The following is a 24,143-nucleotide window of genomic DNA, read 5'->3' on the forward strand; positions in this document are numbered from 1 at the left end:
TTTCGCGGAGAACTGATCATAGACTGGGCTTGGCTGACTCTGCCTCCCTCCCTCCTTCGATATGGCGTATTCAGCGCTTTGGGGGAGGGGGGAAATGCGCGTGTGTGGCTCCACCATTGTTACAACTTGATGCTGGGGGGCACGAGATTTTGCCCATGATAATGCCGAGGCCGGCCAGCGTACCGTGAAGATTTTGTTGAAGAAGATTGAGGACGCGCCGCATATAGTAGATACTTCTCAGGATAGAATATCCAATTAGACTTAGTCTATCTCACTCATGTATTCAGTCTCCTACGAAGTGCTAGCCCCACAGAGGAGTCGATCCATCAGATTCAAACACATTTAGGACCTCCTCATCGCCTGTTTCCTGCATCGACTTTTCTGTCGTCGAAGTAGCGTGTAAGTATGACCAAGAGGAAAGGCAAGGCTGCGAACTGCTTCTTCCTCCCCCCAAACAACACGGTTCATGCGTCGGATGATCACAGCCGGGTAACGGCAGACGAGAAACCACTGCAGAGAAGCAGAAAAAAAGTGTCAGTCGGTGTGATCACAGCCGGGTGAAAGAAGTGAAGCTGATAGCTGGATGATCTATTGAATCGCTGCTACTACATGGGGTTTATGTAGGCGAATGAAGAAAGGGATTCAACGAGGGTGTTGTTCATGATAACACGTTGCTGAATGAGAGACCCTTGTTGGGTGATGGAGATTATCATCTACAACATGTTCTTTGTTGTCCAACAAAAAAAGAAGAGAAACAAACACGTCACAGCAAGAGAAGCCAGAAGTCATGACTGATTTGCGAACCAAAAAATCTCGTAGATTACGAATTACGCATTAAGGACTGTCGTAAAAACCCCCCCATCCCCATCAGATATCAATCTCAATCCCAACCCCACTCAGTCAGTCAAGAAAATCTAAGGCAGCGCCTGGGGCGCATAGCTCTGATCGGGCTTGACGACCTGCCCGCTGACGAGCTGCTTATCCGTGTAGGCCGGGTAAACAATCTGCTTGCGGTCGGTGACGGACAGCGTCGAGAAGCCGGCGCCGTCGCCGAACTGGCCGCTCCAGCCCGACGACACCGTGTAGGCGCCGCACGCGACGCTGTTGTAGCTGGCGCGCGACGCGGGCGCGCCCGTGACGTCGTACGCGCACTTTTGCACGGCCGAGCCGTCGTTGCGGTTGATGCCGAAGGAGAGGTGGCACGACGTGTCGCCGCCGTTGCAGGTGCGGGTGAAGTCGGTGATGGTCCACTGCGAGGCGACGGCCGTCATGAGCTTGGCCTCGAGGTCGGCGGGGGCGGCGAAGGCGGTGGTGGAGGCGGCGAGGAGGCCGAGGAGGGCGGTGGAGAATTGCATTTTTGGTGGTGGTGGTTTGGGTTGAAGCTGATGATGCTTTGGATTGAGAGGATGGAGTTGTGATGGTGATGGAGGAGAGGGATTGGAGCTGCGGAAGAGGTCCTTATATATTCAATGGCGAGCTACGGGATAGGGAGAAGCTCTGCGCTGGCAGATCGTATACAACAGGAGAGAAAGACAGGTACATCGACGTCACGGCGGTGGGAGTGGCAACTCTGCTGGGGCGGGCCGGACGCCGGTAGTCCAGAGAGGGCCGATACGACGGCGAATGGCTAAATTTGGCAGCCGGCAAGGTGCGGAGAAAGGGGAGCAAGGTGCGGAATACGGAGCTTGAGGTGCGGAAATCACATGAGGCCCCGGTGAGGCCCCAGTGTTGAGAGCGTATAGACGTCCTGGATCGGGCGAGACGGCTGCACGGATGCCATCGTTGCGAGCAGGAGCCAAGAGCCAGCTCGTATTGCCGGCCGCGCTACTTCGGCGCGCCGTTTTGCTTAGAACAGCGCAATGGTGGAGAGCTCGTGTTCACGGCCACAGCTCGGTGTCACCTTACCGTCGCATCCTGCACCCTGGCTGAATTTAAGTAAGCAGGACGTCAAAAGGAGGCACGCGGGACCGTGGTACATCTGCCATTAAGTCGACCTAGGTATAATGTCAGCCCCCCGTCCGCCTGACTTACCCAAGCCTTCGCCTTGTCCGTCCCCCGCACTCAGCCCGCAGTGCCGAGCACGCTTAATTCGTCTAGCAATGCATCCGATCGCTGCCGTGCAAGAACACACCACCTCGCGTCGACTGCGATCATCCGGCTTGCCGTCCTTGGAGCAACGACCTGCAGGACGCCTTGTGCACACAACGTGGCGTCACGCTAGAGCGGTGCGACTTGTGGGACTCTCTCTCTCTATATCCATGTCGCCCTCTTTGCATCCAACTCTGACTGTGCTGTGCTAAGGCTCCAGTCGCACCGCCTTTGCGGCTGATGTTTGCTGCTGCGCTGCGACTCTGGGGTAGGACCTGCCGATCATTTCGCGCGCCCGCGGCTGATGTGCGTGCGGTTGTGAGAAACAAGGCGATCAACTGTAGGATCGGCGCGTACCGTAGATCGTTACCTGCACTCGTTCCTGTGCCTGCAGCTCGAGATCCTGCAGGTCAGCTGCGCATGATCGAAGGATTTTGTGCTCACATCGAATCCATATCAATTCCATATTTTTTCTTCTTTTACGTTCACTTCTTGCACATGGTAGCCCGTTTTTGCGCCGCTTACATTCAAATCCTCCGAATTCTCCGCACCAGGCGCCCATCGTATTTGCATTCCCACCTTAGAACCTCTTGATGATGTCCTCAACCACCTCGGTAGTCTTGGCCTTGCCGCCCATGTCGGGGCTCAGTAGCCTGCCCTCCTCGAGGTTCGCATCGACCGCCTTGTAGATCTTGGCAGCAGCCTCCTCGGCGCCGAGGAACTCGAGCATGAGCGCAGTGCTGCGGATGGTAGCAATGGGGTTCGCGATGTTCTGGCCCTCAATGTCAGGCGCAGAGCCGTGGCACGGCTCACCGATGACGAAGCCCTTGCCGACATTGGCAGAAGGGACGAGACCCAGGCTGCCGACCAGCGCGGCGGCGCCGTCGGAAAGGATGTCACCGTAGAGGTTGGGCGCAACAATCACGTCGTAGTCCTGGGGCTGGCGGAAGAGCTTGTACACCATGCTGTCCACAATCTGCTCCTCGACGTTGACGCTGCCGGCGTACTTGGCCTGGGCGAGGGCCTTGCGGGCCGTCTCGCGGAACAGGCCGTCCGTCTGCGACAGCACGTTGGACTTGTGGGTGATGGTGACAAGCGGCTTCTGGTGGATGCTGGCGATGCCCGAGTCGCGCACGCGCTGGCGGCGCAGGGCGATGTCGCCGGCCATCTCGGAGATGTTGAACGACGCCTTCTCCGAGATGCGCTTGATGGCCTCGGCCACCTTGCCGTCGGCCGAGTCGTACGTCTTCTCCTCCTTGACGTACAGGTCCTCCGTGTTCTCGCGCACAATCACGAGGTCGACGGGCGACCTGGCGTTGGCGACCGACTTGACCGGGCGCACGTTGGCGTACAAGGCGAGCTTCTTGCGCAGGGCGACAATGGGCGACGAGTAGCCGGCAGTCTTGACCGTCGGCGAGCTGCGGTCAGGCGACGGCCGTGTCAGCTAGGTGCATTGCTTGCTCGTTGCTGAGTGTTTGCTTACCTGACGGCACCGAACAGCGCACCCTCGCACTCCTTCTGCAGCGTCTCCACCGTCTTGTCGGGCAGGGCAGCGCCCGTGTCCTTGAAGGTCTGGAAGCCGGCATTCAGGTCGACGAAAGAGAACTTGAGGCCCAGCGATGCGGGCAGGGCCTCAAGGACGCGGCGGCCGGCGGGGATGACCTGGGCGTGCGTCAGAGCTCGCTCGCTGGGTGACGGGGCGCTGGGAGCTCACCTCACGGCCAATGCCGTCGCCGGGAATCAGACCTGGCTGCAGGTTAGCCGGGACGGGCCATTGCCGATGCTGCTGCTGGGCGACATACCAATCCTCAGAGCTCTGGTAGCTGCCATTGTGTGCGGGCGGGGTGCGGAACGCTTCGCAGGTGTCGCGCGGTCGAATAATATTTTCTGGGGAAGCTCGGGCGCCCGACTCGCTCCCGCCGACATCGGACTCGGCCCGCCTGGCCTGACCATAGGACGACAACACCACATGATGACTCTTCTACTTGTTCCCATAGACTCACACCTCATGTGAGCATGGTACTCTTTTCTCTGCTCACTTAGCTCATGTGGCGGATTCGCAGTTTCAAGTCATCCACCCAGCGCCACTACGGCCACTGTAACCGCGGTTAATTGAGCGGCGCAGCATCACGTTTAAAGAACTGAGCATGTCTAGAAACTCCAAAGCCGTCAACTGCTGACGGCAGAATACTCCATGCCTCCTTCCACACATGCGAGGACACGAGAGTCAAGCAACGAGATGGTTCTTGAAGCGTTCGCCAAACACGGAAGCAGGCGCCCCTCCTCCCATCAGTACGGATATCTACTACCAAGGCCCCAAATCCCATCCTTGAACCCCAAAAACGAGAACCAAAAACAGACAACAGCCCCCATACCACCATCCGCCCACCCATTCCTCACGTCCTTCTCCTCGCCGGCGCCGAGAAAGGCTTATTCACGCCCTCAGCACCCCACCCCTGCACGCTCCTCCTCATCCCCAACGTCTTCTTCCGCACCGGCCCAGTATTCCCACCCGCCAGCCTCGCCATCGACGTATTATGCAACGTAGTCGCAGGCACGACATCATCATCATCATCAACTGCCACCGTCATCGCCACCGCAGCAACGTCCTCGCCGGCACTTTCGTCTTTCCCATCGTCGTCGTCCGACTCGGGAAGCGGCGGCGAGCTCGACATGAAAGAATACGGTTTCCGCCTCCTCCCCTCGCTCTTTTTTCCCTCGAACGGCCGTTCTATTTCAGCAGCAGCAACCCTGTCGTCGTCTTCTTCATCCTCGTATTGCTTGCGCACCGGCCGTCCGGGCACGGGAGCCGTGCGCAGTCTGTGCCCCCCTTGCCCTGCACCTCCTCCAGTGACAGCGCTCGGAGGAACGGCCGAGAAGCCGGAAGAAGGAAAAGAAGGAGCTGCGACGTTTCTTGGCAGGGCTGTCGCGGGCGGGACGCGCTGGCGGTCTCTCGCGTTCTCGATTTCCTCGAGCGGCGGCGGCGGCGGCGGTGGTGGTGGGGCCAGGGATGAGGCGGACGATGATGGCGCCGTAAGGCTGCGCTTCATCAGGGGAGCGGCGGCGGCGGTGGGCTGTCGCTGCTGACCTTTTTGCGGGGGAGGCTGATGGCGGCGTAGGGCTGCTGCTGCAGCCACTCCCGCTGCTGCATGAGGCATGGCGGCGCTGACGCTCTTGAGCTTCTTTTCACGCACGAAGTTTATCGCGCCGCGCACCTGCTCGTCTGGACAAGTCTCGGGCTTGCGGCCGGTCGTCGGCCTGCCGAAGAAGCTCGTGATGCTTCCTTGCCCGGGAGGTAGCTTCGCTGCCTTACCGCCCTTGTTGACGGCCGGCTTGTCGTCGTGCTCGCGCGCTCGTACCGCGTCCCTGCTGCGGGCCATAGCGTGCTCGCGAACGAGCAATTTCTCCGCGCGCTGCTGCGCTTTGGCTTCTTCGGCGGATCCCTCCATCTCGCGCATCCGTGCGCCGGCGCTCATAAATCCGGCGGTGGATGCGGGGACCGTGGTGTTCGAGATCGAAAATGATGTGGCTTGGTCCATTGTTACAGAAACATTGCTTCCGGCCAGGGATACGGGAACGAAGTCGTTGGGGCGTCGGCGCTTGGAGCTGGGCTCTTCGGATGATGCAGTGCTTCGGGTGTTGAAGAAATCCCAGGACTTGGCCTCAGGGTCCACATCGTCGCCATCCAACGGCCAGTAGTCGTCTTCGGTGCGCTCGACGAGTTCACAGCCTTTCCTACACTCCGACTCGTGAGGGCATTCTCTGCGCAGAATACGAGCGAGGTCCTGCGTAAGGCTATACCGGAACTTTGGACCTTGTTTGATGAAAAAGTTGTCCATGCTGGGGTCGGAAACGAATGGCGAAAGCGTCGTGCTCTCCTTCTGGGAGTTTTTGACAGGGCAGCTTAAGTACAGGAGCGATTGCGCCCTGGTCATCCCCACGTAAAGCAGCCGCCTCTCTTCGTCGTGGTCTTCCGCCCTCGAATGCGGTATTGACCCCTCGTACGCAGCTGGAATGAAAACGGCGGGCCATTCGAGGCCTTTCGCCGCATGGATAGTAGATATGGTGACTTGCTCGGTGGTCGCACCTTCCTCCTGCTGGACTTCAGTGGACAGGGCGACATTAGCCAAGAATCTAGCAAGCTCGTCCTCGGCGCTTGACAGCTCGCGTTGCTCTACGCCTTCGACTATCGGCAAAGCCTCCTCATTCAGCCTGATATCTTCTGTTTCTGCTGCTGCTGAAGCATCCGTAGCTTGAGCGATCAACTCTTGAACGTTGGCCCATCTCCCATCGAAATCTTCAGGGTGAGATTTTTGGAGATATTCTTGAAAGGATAGCTTCTTCATGACGTGCGAGATGAGTTCCAAGAGAGTGCACTTGGCCGTTCCTGTGGCCGCCATTTTCTTTTGTGATGTTAGAATGACGTTTACAAATTCTGAGATGCCTTTCTCCGCTTGAGTTGTAAGTTTCGTCTTCGGTTTCCTGTTACCCTGAGCTGCTCCAAGGATGACACTCCACAATGAAGCTTTTCTCTCTTCCGCTTCCTCCAGCAGTCCTCGGATGGTTACATCGCCAATCCTACGTGACGGAGTGTTGATAATGCGAGCAAGGGCATCGTTGTGATCAGGTCGGTTGATGACGCGGAGATAATCCAGGAGAAGCTTGACCTCGATGCGATCAAAGAAACGTAAGCCTCCGACCATGCGATACGGAATGCCTGCCTTGGCGAGGGCGGCCTCGATATGGCGGGACAGAGCAGCGGAACGAAGCAAGATTGCGTAGTCGGAATGATTGAGGAGCTTGCCCGTCAATTCTCGAGAGCGTTGGATCTCGGCAACGATCCACGAGGCTTCGACTGCTGCGGAAGGCAAGCGACGCAAGACGGGAATCTCACCGATACAGTGCGTCGCAAAGAGCGCCTTTGCTGGCCGGCTTTGGTCTTGTTCGATGACCTGCTGAGCGGATTGGAGAATGGCACCACCAGACCGATAGTTCTCCTGCAGGATGGAGACGACGGTTTCCGGGTAGTCTTTCTGCATTGTCTTGAGGTTCTTGATCTCTGCCGAGCGAAAGCCATAGATGCTCTGGTCGGGGTCACCGACAACGGTGATACTCTTCTGGTACTGTGCCATAAGGCGCATGAGCTCGTACTGCACGTGGTTCGTGTCTTGAAACTCGTCAATGAGCACAGCCTGAATATTCGACACGCATTCGGGGCGTTTGTGTAAAAGGTCGACGCAACGCAGAAGCAGGTCATCATAGTCCAAGAGGTTGGATGCTTTGAGGGTCTCCTCGTATTCCGAGTAGATGGCAGCGAATTCTTGCTGTTCTGCAGATTTCTGGGTCGCAGCGTACTGATCGCAGCTGGTGCTCCGGGCCTTGAGTCCGGAAATGCGAGACCGGGCCGCAGATGGTTCGACACCATAGCCGCGACGTTTGATGATGCGCTTGATGATTGCAGTGGTGTCAGAAGTGTCTGCGATGCCAAAGTTCTTGTCGATACCGATATGGTGGCCGTAGAAGCAGAGGAAGCGGCGGGCGACGGAGTGGAAAGTGCCGAGGACGAGTTTCGCCTCAACGCCGTCGCCGACGAGAGCGCGAATGCGCTCTTTCATCTCGCGGGCGGCTTTGATGGTGAAGGTGCACACGATAATATTCCATGGCTTGATCCCGCAACACGAGGTGAGATAGGCGACGCGCGCGGTGAGAGTTTTCGTTTTGCCAGATCCGGGGGGCGCGAGGACCTGGAGAACGGAGGCTGGGCTCGAGACGGCACTCTTCTGTGCGTCATTGAGGCCGCCGAGCAAGTCGTCCATGGATGTCGGCGACAGCGAGTTGGGATGTCGTGGAATCGCCGCCGGGAAACAACGCGACGCGAGTCGGATTGGCGCGCGAGCACGTGATGAGCCAGCTGGTTGTCAAGCAGCAGCCGCAAGCTCGATGAGGCACGAGGCAACGAACGGTTTGATTCTTCATGATGATGAAATTGATTCGCTCGAATCTGAGTACCTACCATGGCACCCTCCCTGGTTGCTGGACCAGCAAACGCATTGTGAGCAACGGAAGAAACGCCTGCCGATCCGCCGATCCACCCTCACCTCAACACCACCCGCTATCGTCAGGAAAAAAGAAAAAACAAGAAAACATGAAAGCCGGTGTATCCGAAGGAAACAAAAATCCAAAGCAGAAGAAAGAGACTCAAGCAAAGATCCTCCGCAGTTCCCCACCACCATTTTTCACCAGTGTCTCTCACCACCATTTTTCACCACCGTCTCTCACCACCATCTCTCAACCAAGAATTGGCTCTTGAGCTTCTCATCCCCCCACCTACTCCAGTGTACGCTTGCTCAGGCGCCTGACCTTCCTCGTAGGGACCAAAACGACCTCCTCATTGTCCTCGTTCTTCTCGTCATCCTCCGCCTTTCTCTTCATTCCAGCGAGAGCAGGCGTCTTCTCCATCTCCTTCTCCTTAGCCTCACTTCCAGCTGGCTTTGTCTGCTGCTCAGCCTCAACCACCTTCTCCTCACCCTGAACCTCCTCAGTCTTTTCCTTCTCACCCTCGACCTCCTCATTCTTCTTCTCCTCACCCTCCTTCTCCTCCGCACCGCCACGAACACTAGCACGAGAGGGCCGCGTGCGACCGAGACGGAAACCGTGACCGAGGCCACGGCCGCCATCTCGACCGCAACCGCGACCGCGACCGTCACGGACCTCGAAGCCGCCAAACGTCTTCCTCTTCGACGAAGACGACGCCTTCTTCTTCTTCTCCTGCGGCTGGGGTGACGTCTCCAGCGGGCCGAGCGACCGGACGGGCGCGGCTTTCTTCTTCTTCTTGCCCGTGACGAGGGTCTGCATCTCCTCGGTGCTGATGATCTCGGTCGGGTGCTTGGCCTCGACGCGGGAGCCGACGGCGCACAGGGCCATCTCGGGGTTGACCTCGCGGGGCCGGTTGGACGCGGTGTCGGAGGTGCTCGTGCGCTCGGTGCCGCCGAAGAGCTCGTTGAACATGTTGAGCTCGTCGAGGCGTTCGACGCGGTTGATGCGGTCGGGGTCCTGTGGGTGGAGGTGTCAGTGGGGTTGGTGGTGGGTGCGGGTGTCGCGGGGAAGGGGAGAGAAAGGTCGAGTGGGGTTTGGGTGAGCTGGACGTGTGAGGGGGATGGTGGGATTGTTGCTTACGCTGATGAGGTCGTCGGGCTGGATGTTCTCCTTGAGCTCGCGGTTGGCGCGGCGGCTGTTTCCGCGGTAGCGCTTGACAAAGTCGTCCATGAATACCAGCCTTCCTCCTTCGGAGATGACGCCTTTGGAATGCTTCATAAAGGTTCTGGAAGGCATTGCGGCTGGCTTTTGTTGGGTTGAGTGGTAGAGGGTAAGGTTTTTGGAGAGTTGGATGGAGATTTGGATGGAGAGTTGGATGGAGAGCTGGATGAAGAGTTGGATGGAGAGTTGGATGAAGAGTTGGATGAAGAGTTGGATGAAGAGTTGGATGAAGAGTTGAATGAAGATTGGTGGTTGATCTGGCTCGCGAAAGGCGGATGAAGAAGCGCAAGTGCAAGCTTGGATGACTGGTTCGGGGTTTCAAGGAACTTGGGAAGTGTGTTCGAAACTTGACTCAAGTCGGTGGATGAACGAGCTTGTCTGGAGGAGGAGGGAGAGGTCCAGGAGTTACTGGGTGGGAGGTTTATAAGTACGTAGCCTCCGACACAATAACACCATAAGCGAGTCGAAGCGAGAGGAGCCTGCTGAGTGAACCTGTAAGAGGGAGTGCGATAGGTAACTGTGAGGGCCCTGATTGGTTAATGGTCTGCCCGCAAGCTGGTTTGGGAGCCGGAGTCACTTCACCTGAGCCACCCACACTGCGCCCCAGCCACTCACACAGTGCGCCCGGCGATCGGCTCATATGTTTCCGAGAAAGCTGGCATTTTGAGAAGCCGGAATGGCAGCTTTTTGCGCACGGCCGTATCTCTATCCAGCTCCAAGCTCGAAGTGTGCGCCAATATCACATCCGCGAGCTTTCAGCTCTACGTTCCAGCTCGTTTCCATACACAACAAGGCCATCAGTAAGAGCAGCGCAATGGATAATAAAGCCTTAAACCAGGGGCCGAGGCGTACACCTGCGAATGCGGCGCGGGTAAGTACCGAATCGCACGCCTGCTCTTCCATCCCAAACGCCCATCACACTCCCGAATGTCATGCCCGTCCAGGCTGTTCTGCTCCAATTACACTCATGATCTACACAGCAAAATTTGCTAAGTCCTATCGTCCAGAGCGCCCACGGCGAGCGCATCCACGGCGCGCCACCCCCGCCGCCAGCGTCCGCCACTCGTCCGCTGTCGTTCAAGCCGGCCACTCGTCCGCCGGTGTCCAAGCTCGCCCTCCGCCCGCCGTCCGCACCCATGTCTCGACCAAGTAGCAGCCTTGCATTCTCTACCAGTATCCGCACGCGCGCCGCCGCCCGCCGCGAGTCCGCTGCCATAGAATCTGCGCTCGCCGAGTCCGCCGCCCTACCACGCTCCCCCGGCGTCTCTGCCGCGGAACCAACTCAGGAGAATAAGAAGACGAAGAAGAAGACTCGGCGCGCCCGTCGCCGTACCGCAGCCACCTCCGCCGCCGACCGCAACGACGACGTCGACGAAGCCCACACCACCACCAATCTCAGCTCCACCACCGACGCCAACGCTGCCAGCGAGCCTCCCGACAATGCGGGCATCTCACCACCACCGCCGCACAGGACGCGACCCACCCTATCCGCCCGCCACATCCTCGCCCAACTCCTCGCCCGCCTTCCCGCCCACCCGAGCGCCATCCACGCCCACCTCGCCGCTCCCCTCTCATCATCCGTGTGGGACCCGTCCACCACCGCCGACCCACCACGGTACCTGCGCATCCGCCCGCTCTTCGACGACGCGAGGGCCGGTCACTTCGGTAACGTTGGCCGCGATCTCGAGGCACGAGAACGGGATGGTGACCAGGACCGGAGCCAGTCCCCAACCCGACTCGAGAAAAAGGAAGGAAAGGGAAAGAAGAAGGAGAAGAAGGAGATTGGAGCGGACACGAAGAACGAGCTCGACGACGAGAAGACGAAGGAGCAGCAGCGGCGGCGGAGGAGAGCGCAGAAGAAGCGCCGCGACGACGTCCTGCGCAAGACGCTCGCCCGCGTCGTTGCCGACACGCGCGACGGCTGCGACGCCTTGGCGAATGCGGGATACTTTTTGCAGGTGTTGGAGGAGGTCGCGGAACAGCGTGCGCGGGTGGGTGTGACGGTGATGGCGGGGGGTGTCGGTGGTGCAGGTGACGACGATGAGGATGGTGGTACGAGTGATGGTTTGGACGACTTGCCGTGGTTTGTTGAGGAGGTGTTCAAGATTGTTGTTATACTGGTTAGTTGGCAAAGGGAGTTGGAGCCGCGAGGGGGTGGGGAGGAAAAGGAAGATGAGGGATGTGTTATGTCGACGAGGCAGGTGGTGCGGCTTGTGGAGGGGGAGATTGAGCAGGCGGTGAAGGAGGTTGAAGGGCCGGCTTGCTGAATGTGGACGGGGTATTCGGGGGTATTGGCTTTGCGAGCATTGGGTTCGGAGGACTGGTTCTGGGATAGCTTGAACCTGGTATTGGGTATGTTTGTTCAGAATGGACCACGGCGCTTGAGGACACTTGTGTTATCTACTCAGTAGAAGTGTTGGGGTTTCAAGCGAACATCTGTCCGCAGATGAAACCTGTAAGGTCATGCTCAAGTCTGTGCAGGGCTCGCAGCAAGCGCAAGCAGATTGTCAATCTATCAATCAATAGGCTTGCAAGCGGCCTTGATACCCCCGATGAACAGGTGTTTCAGTCTCAAGCGCTTGTTGTTGCAATCGGATAGTCGAGGCCCGCTTGCAAGCAGCCCGCTGGCGCTTGGATTGATTGATTAACCTGAAGACCCCTTCTGGATTGCAATCGGACCCCCGGACCCCGATTGCACTTGCCAATCAGACCAATCGCGAGCCTTGGAGCCTTTGTGGCCTTGTTACAAGAGAATATATCAATGCTTCTACTTCTTCTTCCTCCTTCTCCTTTTCATTATCTTGACTGCAGAGCTAATACTCGAAACACGACATCCTAGAGCACCATACAAGAAAACTGGCCGCCAATCATAACCATGCCGTATTACTCGCCCCGGCCTTTCGTGTACCAATGAGCTCTTGATTTGGAGCCAGAGCAATTACCGCTGAATCGTGGTCCCATATCCTTTCAAGCTACTGCGACATCTTCATTACAAGACCATGGTCATTTTCAACATGATCTTGCAACTGCTAAGCTCCATCATTTTATAAATTTATTGATTTGTCCTACGGCCGGATCCCAGCAAAGTGGCCGACTCATATTCAGTAAATCCAACCCTCGAAAGCCGGCCAGAGGCCAGACAGTATCGTCAGTTCTTCGAGTTGCTATCTATATATACATCTTTCTTTTCCTACTGCTAGGGCATCATATGTGTAAGAACTGACCATACAACTGTAAAACGCCCAGAGAAACTCAAGAACAGGATCTACTGTCCTACTCGTTCGCGTTGTTTCTTTTATGGGACTCTCTCGGCTCCAGGGCGTGTCACAAGTTCAACTTACTTTCTAGCGGCAACAATTTTCGGGCACGCATTGGGATGATTGTGCTAACTTGCAAACGAGCATCAGCAAGTAATGCTGAGGTACGGCACCAAGCCACTAACATAACGATGTACTTGTCTTCTTGTACAGCAACCCACCCACCCTCTCAAGGATAACCGCAGCCGTATATGCCACCACTTTAACGTTCTGAGTTACCTCTGCTTTGAATAAAATACCAGTGAGAGACAGTATACCAGAAGGATTGGGCCAGTTCCCATACGGAAAACGATTCAATTGAGCCAAACGGCTTTCGCGAGTAGTAGACCGGTTGCCTGATCAATGTTCATACGATACCGCGGCGAAGCATGATAAGCAAGCCACCGTCCTTACACAATTCTCCTGCACGTGTGATCGAAGAGGTCTCGCAGTTCCCTGCCTCGGATAAAAAGGGCAGGAATCACAGCCCACCCCATTTTGAGAGACCGCGCAGCTCTTGTCCTCTCCGCAAAGCAATGGATGCAGGGTTCGCGATTGAAACTCGCCGATTGCAATCGAACAAGCAATCGGCTTGCAAACGGCCCTATAGGGTCCGATTGATCACCCTTGGCGAACCAAGCGCTTGGATTGATAATCGGCCCTGGAAGGCCGATTGATTGGCAAGCGCTTGGTAATCGGGTATATATAAGGGTATAGTGCAGATACGGAGCCTACCGAGGATTCTATACGTAGTAGAGTACGGTAAAACTACTCCTTTCGTAGCTCTATTAGTGCGTTGATGAGCTGGTATCGATATATAACGAAATATCTAACGATAGCGGCCGTAGTGTTGAGGAGGCTGCCCGCCCCGGAGGGGGGGGGAGGATATAGGTGGTTTCTTCGTAGTTCTTATACACTTTTTAGTATGGTATATAGAGAACCGGTTAAGATCTCCCTCGCCGAACTTAATACTATGCTAAGTATTACTAGATTACCTGATATATGACCACCCCGCCTCTACCCCGCCCGATTACCAAGCGCTTGTTAATCGAGTAAACAAGCGCAATCGTGATCGGCGGATTGGATTGATTGTATATGAAATGGGCCCGGCTTGCAAACGGGCCTCGAGGACCCGATTGCGATTGCAATCATTTTCAATCGCGAACCCTGAATGGATGAGACAAGACTTTGGTTTCTGCACTTGGTCTGCAGCACGAACACGAAGAGAAACACCTTTAGGCACTTTCCTGCTCTGATCTTCCCCGTGGCACTAAGACCGGTCGTCGAATCCACTCGGCGTTGTGATCATCATGAACATCATCTCATGCATCTCGCCACCATCTTCCCAGAAACGGTGCCCTTCATCATCATCGCTAATCACCGCTGTGTCTATCGCGGTGTTTTGAGTTTATGCCTAACTCCGACGCAACGAAGACACGAGAAGTGCCTGAAATGCTTCGGTGGCGCCCATCCAAGTGGCAAGTCTCATTGTCTGATATGTATACCAGCATTGTTGACATGTTCAGAAGATGCAAGCTGCTGGATGTTGTTAATGCAATGGATGTGAGTATGGGAACCTTATATTCATGAGGCGTCTCCTCAAGTTGTCGGTCTCATGGGTCATGATCGTGGCAGGGGCATGTGATCGCTGTGGAGAAGAGCTTCGCGCGTGATGGGGAATGCTCATGCGGCAAAGCGAAGGTGCACGATCTGGCCCATAGTTTGGAAGTTGAAAAAGGTAAGCTGCAAGGTCACGTAGAAGTTTTGCACTTGTATCCCTGCTGATGGACACCAGGTGGTGATGAGAGAAGCACAAAGTAGAGATGCATTGAGTTCCATGAGCGATGTGCCTCATGCATCAGAGAACTTTCAACCGAATATGTACGCCATGTCAAGAGCATTAAAACGTGTGGACTATGAAGCACATGAAGCAAGACCTGAATAATGCAAGGAGCAAGACAGTGCGCTTTTAATCGGCACACAAATGTTGAAGTGAGAAGGTCGAAGCAATAGCGCATCGCGCGCTGAGGAAAACGTCCCCGTAACTCTTTCGTGTATAGCGTGAGCCATCTATGCCGCGGGGGGCTCTGAAGATCTCTCAAGAGTTCAGCAATGCATCCAAATCAACGCGCTGATAGAACGAGATGTGTCCGAACGGAACCCAATACTGCGCCAGGCGATCATGCGAGATCATGATCAGCTGCGAAGAAATAAACTCATCTGCACAAGAAACAGCGTCAGTTCCGCATCCACTTCAGGCAAAGCAGGAAAGAACGAAAAGAAGACCAACGACGTGAATCACACTCACCGTCCCGATAGCCTCTGGCGGCAATATGCCCCACACTCTTCACGACCCTCGCCCCCCTGAAAATCTCTTCCTCCGCCGTCCTCACGAAGCCCTCCGGCCCGATGTCTGGCGCGATGAACGTGTACTCGCCCCGCGGGATGTTCGGATCGCCCGTCAACTTCACCGCCTCTATTCTGCCCGAAAATAACTCACTTTCCCGCCTCTTCTTCTCCCTGATCCGCCGCCGCTCCTCCTCCCGAGACCGTGGCTGGCACTGATCGCAGCCATCCATAACAGTAGCAGTGCTCGCCTCCAAGCTCTCCGCCGCCGCAGACCCTAAATCAAGATACTCATCATCCTCGTCATCCCCGTCGCTGGTCTGCAGGTGGCTCTGGACGGTGGCCCAGCTGCCCACCGAAGACGACGAGGATGAGGTGGTGCTGGCGCTGCTGTCACGGCGGGCCAGCGCGCGGACGGCGCCTTCGGGAAGCGGGGCGGGATCGTCGGGCTGAAGGACGAGCAGGAACTCGCAGCCGTGGCCGGCGTAGTCGCCGCACCAGATGCCGCGCCAGGGCTTCGTCGGGGTGGGCGTGTACAGCTCGGGGTCGAGCGAGGCGAAGGTCGTCACGTCCTCGCCTACGCGGGCGGTGGTGAAGCCGCCGCCGCCGCCGCCGCCGTTGTGCTGGAGCGGGTGCGGGTGCGAGAAGACCATCCACTTGCGCAGCCGCCAGGTCGTGTCGCTGAGCTCGGCCAGCCGCGCCGGCTTGTGCCCCGTGCCGCGGAAGCGGGTGACGCTTTCGTTCCGCGTGCGCTGCGCGGCGGGGATGGTGAGGGGCGGCCAGACCTTGCTGCCGCGCGAGACAATGTCGTAGGGGACGGGCCGCGCCAGCATGAATAGCGAGAAGAGACCGTGGCCGGCGGCGTCGTTATGGACCTCCATGGCGAGCTCGCGCTGTAGTAAGTTGCCTTCGTCGGCGGGCTGGCTGTACGCGGCGCGGTTCAGCTTGACGACGGTCGTGGTGCGGTCGAGCTGGACTTTGGGCGAGAAGGTGTGGATGATGACCTCGGGGTTGTGCTCCCATAGCTCGAAGGTGTTGGGCAGGCGTTCAGCAACGATGGAGTGGGCTTCTATGCAGTCTTCGAGGGGGTTGTAGCGGGCAAGGACGAGCTTTCCGGTGTGCGCCGTGTCGGCAAACCACAACTTTCGGCGCGGCAGGAACCAGTAGGGATGGTGGGTTGCAAAAAGCTTTCGCCATGAGCGGGACGGGTTGGCATCAAATTTGACGGAGTGGGTGTTGGAGAGGATGATTGGCTTCCACAGCCGCTCATCGCTCGCGTGGTTGCATAGCAAACGGCAGGTCCGAGAGATGCGGCACAGATCCGACGACGATAAGGACGAGAGAATCTGCTGGACGAGCTCGGCGGGCAGGTCGAGGAGAGGCGAGCAAGGACGGTTGGGGATGTCCATGCTCGGTCTTGGTGGCGATAGGCCTGGATCGACAACGCTTGGTCTTATATGGGAGGAGGGTATGGCCTGAGGGCCTGTGCCTCAGACCGGGTGTAGTGCGGGGTTCTGCAGCTCCACACACCGCCGTGGTGGATAAACAAGCTTGATGGCAGCCGGCAGGCAAATATATGCGGTCTTTTTGCTCCTCAATATTGAATGCAGGGATGGAAGTCAACCAAGGCAGCGCAGGAATACGATAGAAGGCGAGCAATGCAATCTCGGCCGAAGCGGTGAGACGTCACAGATGGTCAAGATAACTGGCAGCGCGGGGAGCACGACGGCCGGGCTTGGGAGCAGCTATCGTGGCGCAGGTATCGATTGTTAGCGTGATGGCGGGCTGCGAGGGTGGCGGCGGTGCCGGGCGGAGCCTCTCAAGCCGATGATTATTATTACTACCTACTCGGCGGCGTGGTAGCTTCGGAAGCGGGCCGAGGTTTGGAAAGGAAGGTGGCACCAGGCGTGGCTCTGGGGCGATAGACTCGACGGGCGTTTGTGCTTGTGGTTGGAGGGAAATGAAGCTTGGCTCAGGCCTTGTCGACGGCTGGAGATGGCGCGATGCCGGTCGGGTCAGCTCGTGAAACACGCGGCGTGATACGCGGTAGCGACAACGGAGCGGAGGGCTAGAGGACGGTCGAGGAGATAGTGGTTCAGAGCGCGATCGGGGGCGGAACAGCGTAGGGCACGTGAGAGGAGCGAATGGCCCAAGGTGGGTGTTGCGGAGAAGCAGCCGGCGATGATGGCATGATGAAACAGGGCTGGCCTTGCCTGCCCGCCGTTGGCTGCAGCCGGGCTCTGCCTGCCGCCCTAGTCAACGGCGCCCGGCTGACCTCGTCGCGCGGAATCGTCACGGGCATCGCGGCCGCTGAGCGAGCACATGCGCTCGACAACGGGAACAGGCTGCACGAAAGTCACCATGGCCTGACGATGTGGTGGGGTTGACCGATCGCTTTGAGCGGCGCATGCAGCCAGTTGCCCGATCTGTTGTCGGGAGCCATGCCGAGCAAATCGCCCCCATGCATGCAGCCTCAAGCGATTAATCTATTCCTCGCTTCGTCGCCCTTTAAATAGACGCCTGGTGTATGTATGCTCCTCATTATTCAGCGCCGCCGAATCCACCGATGCCACCGTAGCATGCTGTCATTAGAATGCCGTCGCAGATGATTGGCAGGAGTAGCAGCACAGCCTACAGCATTGCTGAAACACCCTTTCGCAGATCTGCCACCACCCGAGCATCGCCTGAACGGGCGAGTCGGCGCAGGCTGGACATGGCATCAACATCAACATCAACATCGAGGCCTGGACGGGTGGCGATAGGTCCAAGTAGCCGTCTGCTAACATGGCTGTCCCTTTGCGGCCGGCGGAAAGCCTACAGGAGGGATGTACATAGCTGTCTAGATCATTCCAACCGCAAGCTCCATAAAAGAACCACGTAGATGTGACGGGCGGGATGACGCGCAGGATGAAGGCCAGGAACGCTCTGGGCCGCCCGACAATTCTGGGCAGCCATAGCGGTGTAGGCGTCCTGGCCACGCTGTTGTCTTTGCTATACACGCACAGAGCCGTATATGCAGCAGAGTGGAATTGCCAGCAAACGTGGGAGGGGAAGCTGCAGCGTAGAGGGGGCTGGAAAGCGCGTCAGTGGAGACTGCGAGTGGCTGAGGCGGGCATCTGGAGAAAAAAATAGCCGCTAGGAGGTCCTTGCGCCGCCCCATCACCACTGAAAAGAGCCAGACATGTGCTTTGGCGTGCACGGGCGCGGCAACCACGGCTGAGACGCGTTGGAACAACGTTGTCGCCGGCATCCTGCGAGGCTGGCCTTATTTGCAGTCACATTCTCCCGCCTTTTAAACCGTGTGCCTTCGTCAGGAAGCCCCGCGACAGTTTCGCGTCACACATGACGCAGCGGCGGTGCATGTGTTGTGTTTCCTAGACGACGGGGCGTAACACGGAACGAACAGGAAAACCGGGCTTCGCCATCGCAAGCGCCAGCCACGCCCGCACTTCTAATTTGCCGCGCCCGCTGCCTTCACGTCACGACCCAGCGTCCCTTCCCAACGAGCCTGCCGCCTAGCAACAACCCCACTCGCCTCGCAAACTTTCTGCCGGCGCCGACCCTCCACCTGGCACCTTTGCTCCGCACAGTCCGGGCCTTCCAGCCCTTGTCATCTACCCCCAGAGCCCGCCAACACACCAGCGCTGCGAGGTAAACAACATGGCTCGTCCCAGGAAGTCCACTGCTGCTGCTGAGCAGCACCACCTGCCCAACTCTTCGCAAGACGGGCCGCGGGGCACCCGTCGCAAGAGACGCACCAGCACCGACTCCGTCGTCGACGACGATCGCTCCCGTCGCGAGTCCACCCAGCAGTCCGACCTTCCCAGCATCCGCGAGGAGTCTAACGCTGGCTCCGACCCGGAGCAGCAGCGCCCTCGCAAGAAGCGCGTCAAGCGCGTCTCCATCAGCGACCAAGACCAGCTCGCTCAGGAGCTTCAGGAGGCCGTCGACCACGAGCCTCGCAGTCCGCCTGCCGAGGTAGATGCTGTCGCCGCTGCTCCCCCGCCGCAGTCGCAGCCTCAGCCACAGCAACCCCATCGTCGCGTTCGTTTCTCTGACCCCGGCCCGCCCATCCCCTCCGCAACGCCTACGCACAGGTCAACCTTCGGCGGCCCTATCACCCCTAACGTCCGCTCCTCTTCGAAGCCCAATCGTCGCGTCTCACTCCCTGCTACGTTTGGCACCGCTTCCCCCGATGGCGGTCTTGTACAATTTACCCCGCTCCGTGCTGTTCTGGAGGACCGCAAGCGGAGAAGGCTTCGTCGCTGGGGTCTCAGCGAGGAGATGAACAACATTGATGAGCACAAGCGCGAGGATGCCCGTGCCCGGCGTGAACTCCAGCGTCTTCGTGAGGAGCTGCAAGCCAAAGACAAGCGGCTGAACGACCTTCTCTACGAGATTGAGGTCCAGCGGCAATTTGCCATCGAAGTGCAGGACGCGGACAGGGAAAAGGAAAATGAGAAGGTCAGGGCTCTCGAAACCCAGCTGGACAACCTGAGAAACGAGATATCGGAGCAAAGGGAGCGCCACGAGCGCGAACTCGCGACCATCGAGGAGGAGCCCAATGAAGATATGGATATGGATACGGGCATGGGCATGGGCGGTCCGGCCTCGGACGACGAGGAAAACGAGGAAAACGAGGGCTTCATGTTGATCGAGCCCGAGGACATCAATCTGCCGAAGGAGCTCTCTCAGCTCCCCGACGCTGACGAGCATGACGACGATGCCGTTGCCGAAGGTACTCAGACCGATGATGTTCCGGACCCAAATCACGAAATCCAGATTCAGCAGTTCGAAAATGCCATTGCCGAGCTTAGCAAGGAGGCTTCTGAAGCCAAGGCTGCTCTGCAGATTTTGTCCATTGAACTCCAGACGCTCGGCTTCACCGAGCCGGAGGCCAACGCATACGACGTTCTTACTTCGCTCCGCTCTGCCTTCCAGCACGTGCGCAATGAAGTCGAGGCCATTTGCCCCGGTGACCCGGCTACTCAGCTTGAGAACGGCGGTATGATCTACTCACTGACCGAAAAGCTGAGGAGTCTGAGAGACGAAGTCAACGCGAAGGTGGGGGAGGCCCGCCAGCATTCGGAGATGAACAACCTGCTCAACAACCAGAACAAGGGTCTTGTCGACAAGATGGCGGAGTTCGAGGACAGGAGGCAGACTTTGGAAGGACAATGGCACGAGCTTGATGTGGTCAACGAGAGAAAGACGAGGGACATGATTGAGCTCGAGGAGGAATTGGAAGCCTACAAGGCAGCCGTTGAAGAGCGTGACGCCGAGATTGTTGACCAGGACAACAAGATGGATGAGATGGAGATTGAGTTGACGGAACAAGAACAGGCGGCCGAGCGCCTGAAGGAGCAAATCAACAGCTCCCGCGAGGAGGTGGCCTCGTTGCAAGAACTCATCGGCCGGGTTGAGGAGGATTCCAGGGACGCCCTCGAGAAGCTGAAGGAAGAACATGCAGCTATCGTCACCGAGCTCGAGCAGAAGTTGTCAACCGAGCAGCTCAATCGCGAGCAGGCTGAGCAGGAAATCGACGAGAAGACTTCCTTCATCACTCAACTTGAAGCCAAGGTCGAGGCTGCTGAGTCGGATCTAGAGCAACTCCGTGAGAACCTAATCGAACTCCAAGGGCTCAAGGAGGGCGAGAAGGCTCAACGCGAGGCTGCCGAAGAGGAGCTCGACGACAAGAACGCCACGATCTCCGAATTGGAACAGAAGGTCGAAGACGCCGAGAATGATGTGGAAGAGCTTCGCGGTGAGCTGGAAAATGTTCGAAACCTTGCAGATACCGAGCAAGAGCAACTTGAAGCTGCCATCGCCGAAGTCGAAGAAAAAGACGACAAGATCGCTGAGCTCGAGCAAAATATCCACGACGCTGGTCACCATGCGAATGAGCTCCGCCAGAAGCTGTTCGAACTCCAAGTGCAAAAGCAGGCTGTCATTGACGAGCTGCAAGACACGGCCGCCAAGCGTGAGGAACAGTACAACCAGGATATCGCGACCGAGATCGCTCGCAGGGAGGCAGCTGAGCAGGTCTTCGCAGACCGCAATGCCGAGATCGCAGAGCTTCAGGCCAGACTTCACGACACCGAGGAAAACATTGAGGTCATGACCGTCGAGAAGGACGACCTGATCTCCGAGTTGGAGAAGAGGGTCGACAAGCTTGAAGAGGACCTCATCCAACTCCGTCTGGAGTACAACGACCTTGCCGAGCGGAAGGCGGAGGAGATCCAGACTCTGCACGATGACATTGCCATCCTCAATACCGACATCAACCAGAAGGCTGAGCTCATTGAACAGCTTCGTACGGAGGCTGCCCAAAATGAGGAGGCTCACAAGCGTGAGGTCGAACAGAAAGAGGCTCGCATTGCCGAACTCACCGGAGAGGTGGATTGCGCCCGTACGGATATCGAAAATCTGGAGACGCAACGCACTAGCCTCGAACATCGCGTCGAGGATGCTGCCGTCCAGATGCTCGACCTGCAGAGTACGCACGCGAACGAAATCGACTCTTTGCGCCACAAGATCGAAAACAACGAGGCCGAGATCGACCGGCTCCGGCGCGCACTCGAGTTGCGTGAGGACAAATACACTTCGGATATCAACAAGAAGAACGAGCAGCTCGAGTCGCTCCAGCTTCTTGCCGACAATCGCCTCACGTCGATCACTGCTCTTGAGAACCAAGTTGAGGATCTCAAGAGGAAGTTCCGTGAGCAGACTCTGTCCAGCCGCAAGACGATGGCGACTCTTGCCCAAAGCTTCCTGCACGCTGCCGAGGATGCTCAGGACCTCAGTGACAGGCATGCTGAGAATGCCGAAGCTGTCATGCGCGATGTGGAGGGTATGAGGCCGGTGGGCCTTGACGATCGAGTGAACGAGCTGAAGCAAGGCGGCCCCGCTCGTAGGGGTAGGCGTCAGTTCGACTCCGGTATTGGTGTCGCAGATGACGACGAGGACATGTTGGAGGAGGAGACCCTGTGAAGTTGAAGATTCGATTCACGATGGTATGAGCAACTTACGGAAGGCTAAGCCGAGGCCCCAGATTGTTGATTTTTTGGTATAACTTACCTTGGCGCGTATCCCCTTCTCTCCACCTACTGAGCGTTTTATTGTCCCTTGGAGAACATTGTTTAGGCCCAAGTGGTCTTATTGTTGGGACAATACCCTTTTCTTGGGTAGATATCCCTTTCGACGGCACTTTGAAGTTTTGCCACTTGTATTCTTTCCTCTTTATCCTTATATTTCCCTTACCAGCGTGTCTTTTTTTTTGTCAGGGCAGGGTTTGCCTTGCTGCTTTGGGTCCTGCTTCTCCGAGTTTGGAAAAGCACGACACGTTGACGAACGACTTAATGAAAAAATTGAGAACGATGTCAACCGTTCCTACCCAGCAGACGTTAGATCCTTCCGCTGGGGTAGAAAGCCACCAACTTTAGCAGGGATGCTCTCCCACTACGGCTATCTAGGTCGGTTGATACGTAGGTAGTAGTGTAGGCTTTTGATCAGTATGCAGATGTGATAGGCAAAAAAGTGAGGGTTTCTCTTTTCGATTGTTCGTCCCTCCACTAGGTAACAGCAGAGTAGTTAGAAAATGGAGAGTGAAACAACAACCAGTCCCTTTTGCCTCGAGAATTTTGTGAAGATAGCCATCTTTTCCCTCGCCTTTCCCAGCCAATGCAAAGAATTGAAATGAAACAGCACTATCTCTTCAGCTTTATCTGCTCAGCCCACCCCTCTTCCCCCTCCCCAGCAGGAGCCCAAACGAATCATCACTTGCGCTGGCCTTGCTGACCCTGCCTCTCCACCGCCTTCATCACCAACTCCACCACGCCGGGCTCCGCGCTCCTCCTGGAGCCGCCCCCGGCCGGATCGACGTAGAACCTGCGCCTCGGCTCGACAAACAGCGCGGCGAAGCGCTGCAGCAGCCCCCGCTTGTCTGCCCCCCGCGTGTCCAACCCGCCCAAAACATCCTTCCACCCACGACGACCATCACCAGCACCACCGCCCCCTTCCTCCTCCTTGCCCGCTTTCTTCTTTTTCTCTCCTCCTCCTCCTCCCCCTCCCCCTCCCCCTCCCCCTCCCCTCCTCGCCACCCTCGGCACCCTCTCCAAATTAGCCAGCCCGCCGAGGAGCCCTCGGAGGCCGCTGCGCCGCGGCGGAAGCAAGCGCAGCTCGCCGACGGTGGTGCCCGTCGTCTTCCAGTAGCCGTTGAGGCGGACGGTGCGGATGTCGAGCAGCGTCTCGGCGGGGGGGTTGGCGGCGAAGCGGCGGAGGAGCGGGCGCGAGGCGCGCGCGTAGCGGGGCAGGTGCAGGTAGATGGAGTTGACGAAGGGGGAGGTGAGGGCGGCGGTGAGGACGAGCGGGATGGGGGTGAGGAGGATGGCTGTTGTTTGTGGGTGGGTGGGGAGAAGTGAGATTTGTGGTTTTTTTTGACTTTTTTTTTTGGTGGCGGAGGGAGGGGGGGGGGAGAGAGAGAGAGAGGAAGTGAGGGAAATTTTGGACGTGCGATGGAGAGGCATCACATACCAGCAGGAGCTGCCCACCACGGAGATCCTGGATCCTCGTGGAGACGCGGTGCTATCACCAGGCAGCCAAAGGCGAAGAAGACGACCGTGCCCAACTTGGAGAAGGCGATCCAGGTGGTTTTGCCCGTTCCGGCATTGTAGATCAAGAGGCGCTCGGGGAAGACTGGGGGGCATTGTGTTAGGGCTTCCGATCCGCTCCGTCTCGTGGAGATTGGAAGGACTGACGAGGCTTCTTCTTATTCGGCTTCGCGACGAAGTCTTTCGGCCCATCCGCAGTAGACTTTGGCGCTTCGTGTTTGGCGTTATTGGACGACAGCCGCAGGCTTGGTAGCCTGTTCGTGACGGCCGGACGAAGACCAGGCAGCCTCGAGGCATGCAGCCTGGCCGCCATGCGAAGACCAGCCAATTGATGCGTTATCATGACATTTGCGGGCAGAGCCTAGACTGGAGGTGCAAAGAAGGGTTGGCATGAGCTCTGGACGGCCCACACGTGAAGGGCGTTCCAATTAGCGATGCAGGGATGAGGCCGCCACTGCCGTCGATCCGGCCCTGTCCATCGGGCGCCAAACCCGCCCCAAACGAGACACGTCTCCCACCTCCATCCAGGCACTCCCGAGAATCCCGT

General features: G+C 57.6%; 8 protein-coding genes across 8 annotated transcripts; 2 read left to right on the forward strand and 6 right to left on the reverse strand.

The window, feature by feature from the left end:
- Positions 1 to 914: 914 nt before the first annotated feature.
- BKCO1_7900025 (small secreted protein) lies at positions 915 to 1,355 on the reverse strand (the record flags this gene model as incomplete). The annotated part of the gene is made up of 1 exon (XM_020279122.1): positions 915 to 1,355. One exon carries the CDS (start codon positions 1,353 to 1,355, stop codon positions 915 to 917), a length of 441 nt encoding a protein of 146 aa, XP_020125775.1.
- Positions 1,356 to 2,668: 1,313 nt separating this feature from the next.
- On the reverse strand, positions 2,669 to 3,918 carry BKCO1_7900026 (homoisocitrate dehydrogenase; the record flags this gene model as incomplete). The annotated part of the gene is made up of 4 exons (XM_020279123.1): positions 2,669 to 3,506; positions 3,572 to 3,750; positions 3,803 to 3,834; positions 3,891 to 3,918. 4 exons carry the CDS (start codon positions 3,916 to 3,918, stop codon positions 2,669 to 2,671), a joined length of 1,077 nt encoding a protein of 358 aa, XP_020125777.1.
- A 566-nt stretch (positions 3,919 to 4,484) lies between these two features.
- Positions 4,485 to 7,904, reverse strand: BKCO1_7900027 (atp-depentend dna; the record flags this gene model as incomplete). Its single annotated transcript, XM_020279124.1, has 1 exon — positions 4,485 to 7,904. The coding sequence occupies one exon, from the start codon at positions 7,902 to 7,904 to the stop codon at positions 4,485 to 4,487; it is 3,420 nt and encodes a 1,139-aa protein (XP_020125770.1).
- A 511-nt stretch (positions 7,905 to 8,415) lies between these two features.
- Positions 8,416 to 9,420, reverse strand: BKCO1_7900028 (uncharacterized protein; the record flags this gene model as incomplete). Its single annotated transcript, XM_020279125.1, has 2 exons — positions 8,416 to 9,141; positions 9,265 to 9,420. The coding sequence occupies 2 exons, from the start codon at positions 9,418 to 9,420 to the stop codon at positions 8,416 to 8,418; spliced, it is 882 nt and encodes a 293-aa protein (XP_020125779.1).
- Positions 9,421 to 10,159: 739 nt separating this feature from the next.
- Positions 10,160 to 11,612, forward strand: BKCO1_7900029 (uncharacterized protein; the record flags this gene model as incomplete). Its single annotated transcript, XM_020279126.1, has 2 exons — positions 10,160 to 10,216; positions 10,326 to 11,612. 2 exons carry the CDS (start codon positions 10,160 to 10,162, stop codon positions 11,610 to 11,612), a joined length of 1,344 nt encoding a protein of 447 aa, XP_020125778.1.
- A 3,127-nt stretch (positions 11,613 to 14,739) lies between these two features.
- On the reverse strand, positions 14,740 to 16,396 carry BKCO1_7900030 (f-box domain-containing protein; the record flags this gene model as incomplete). The annotated part of the gene is made up of 2 exons (XM_020279128.1): positions 14,740 to 14,861; positions 14,950 to 16,396. The coding sequence occupies 2 exons, from the start codon at positions 16,394 to 16,396 to the stop codon at positions 14,740 to 14,742; spliced, it is 1,569 nt and encodes a 522-aa protein (XP_020125781.1).
- Positions 16,397 to 18,647: 2,251 nt separating this feature from the next.
- BKCO1_7900031 (orf 73) lies at positions 18,648 to 21,977 on the forward strand (the record flags this gene model as incomplete). Its single annotated transcript, XM_020279129.1, has 1 exon — positions 18,648 to 21,977. One exon carries the CDS (start codon positions 18,648 to 18,650, stop codon positions 21,975 to 21,977), a length of 3,330 nt encoding a protein of 1,109 aa, XP_020125766.1.
- A 785-nt stretch (positions 21,978 to 22,762) lies between these two features.
- BKCO1_7900032 (60s ribosomal protein l6-1) lies at positions 22,763 to 23,909 on the reverse strand (the record flags this gene model as incomplete). Its single annotated transcript, XM_020279130.1, has 3 exons — positions 22,763 to 23,376; positions 23,520 to 23,681; positions 23,744 to 23,909. The coding sequence occupies 3 exons, from the start codon at positions 23,907 to 23,909 to the stop codon at positions 22,763 to 22,765; spliced, it is 942 nt and encodes a 313-aa protein (XP_020125765.1).
- Between the last annotated feature and the right edge of the window lie 234 nt (positions 23,910 to 24,143).

Source organism: Diplodia corticola, assembly GCF_001883845.1.
Source record: "Diplodia corticola strain CBS 112549 chromosome Unknown scaffold79, whole genome shotgun sequence".
NCBI classification, from domain to species: Eukaryota; Fungi; Ascomycota; class Dothideomycetes; order Botryosphaeriales; family Botryosphaeriaceae; genus Diplodia; species Diplodia corticola.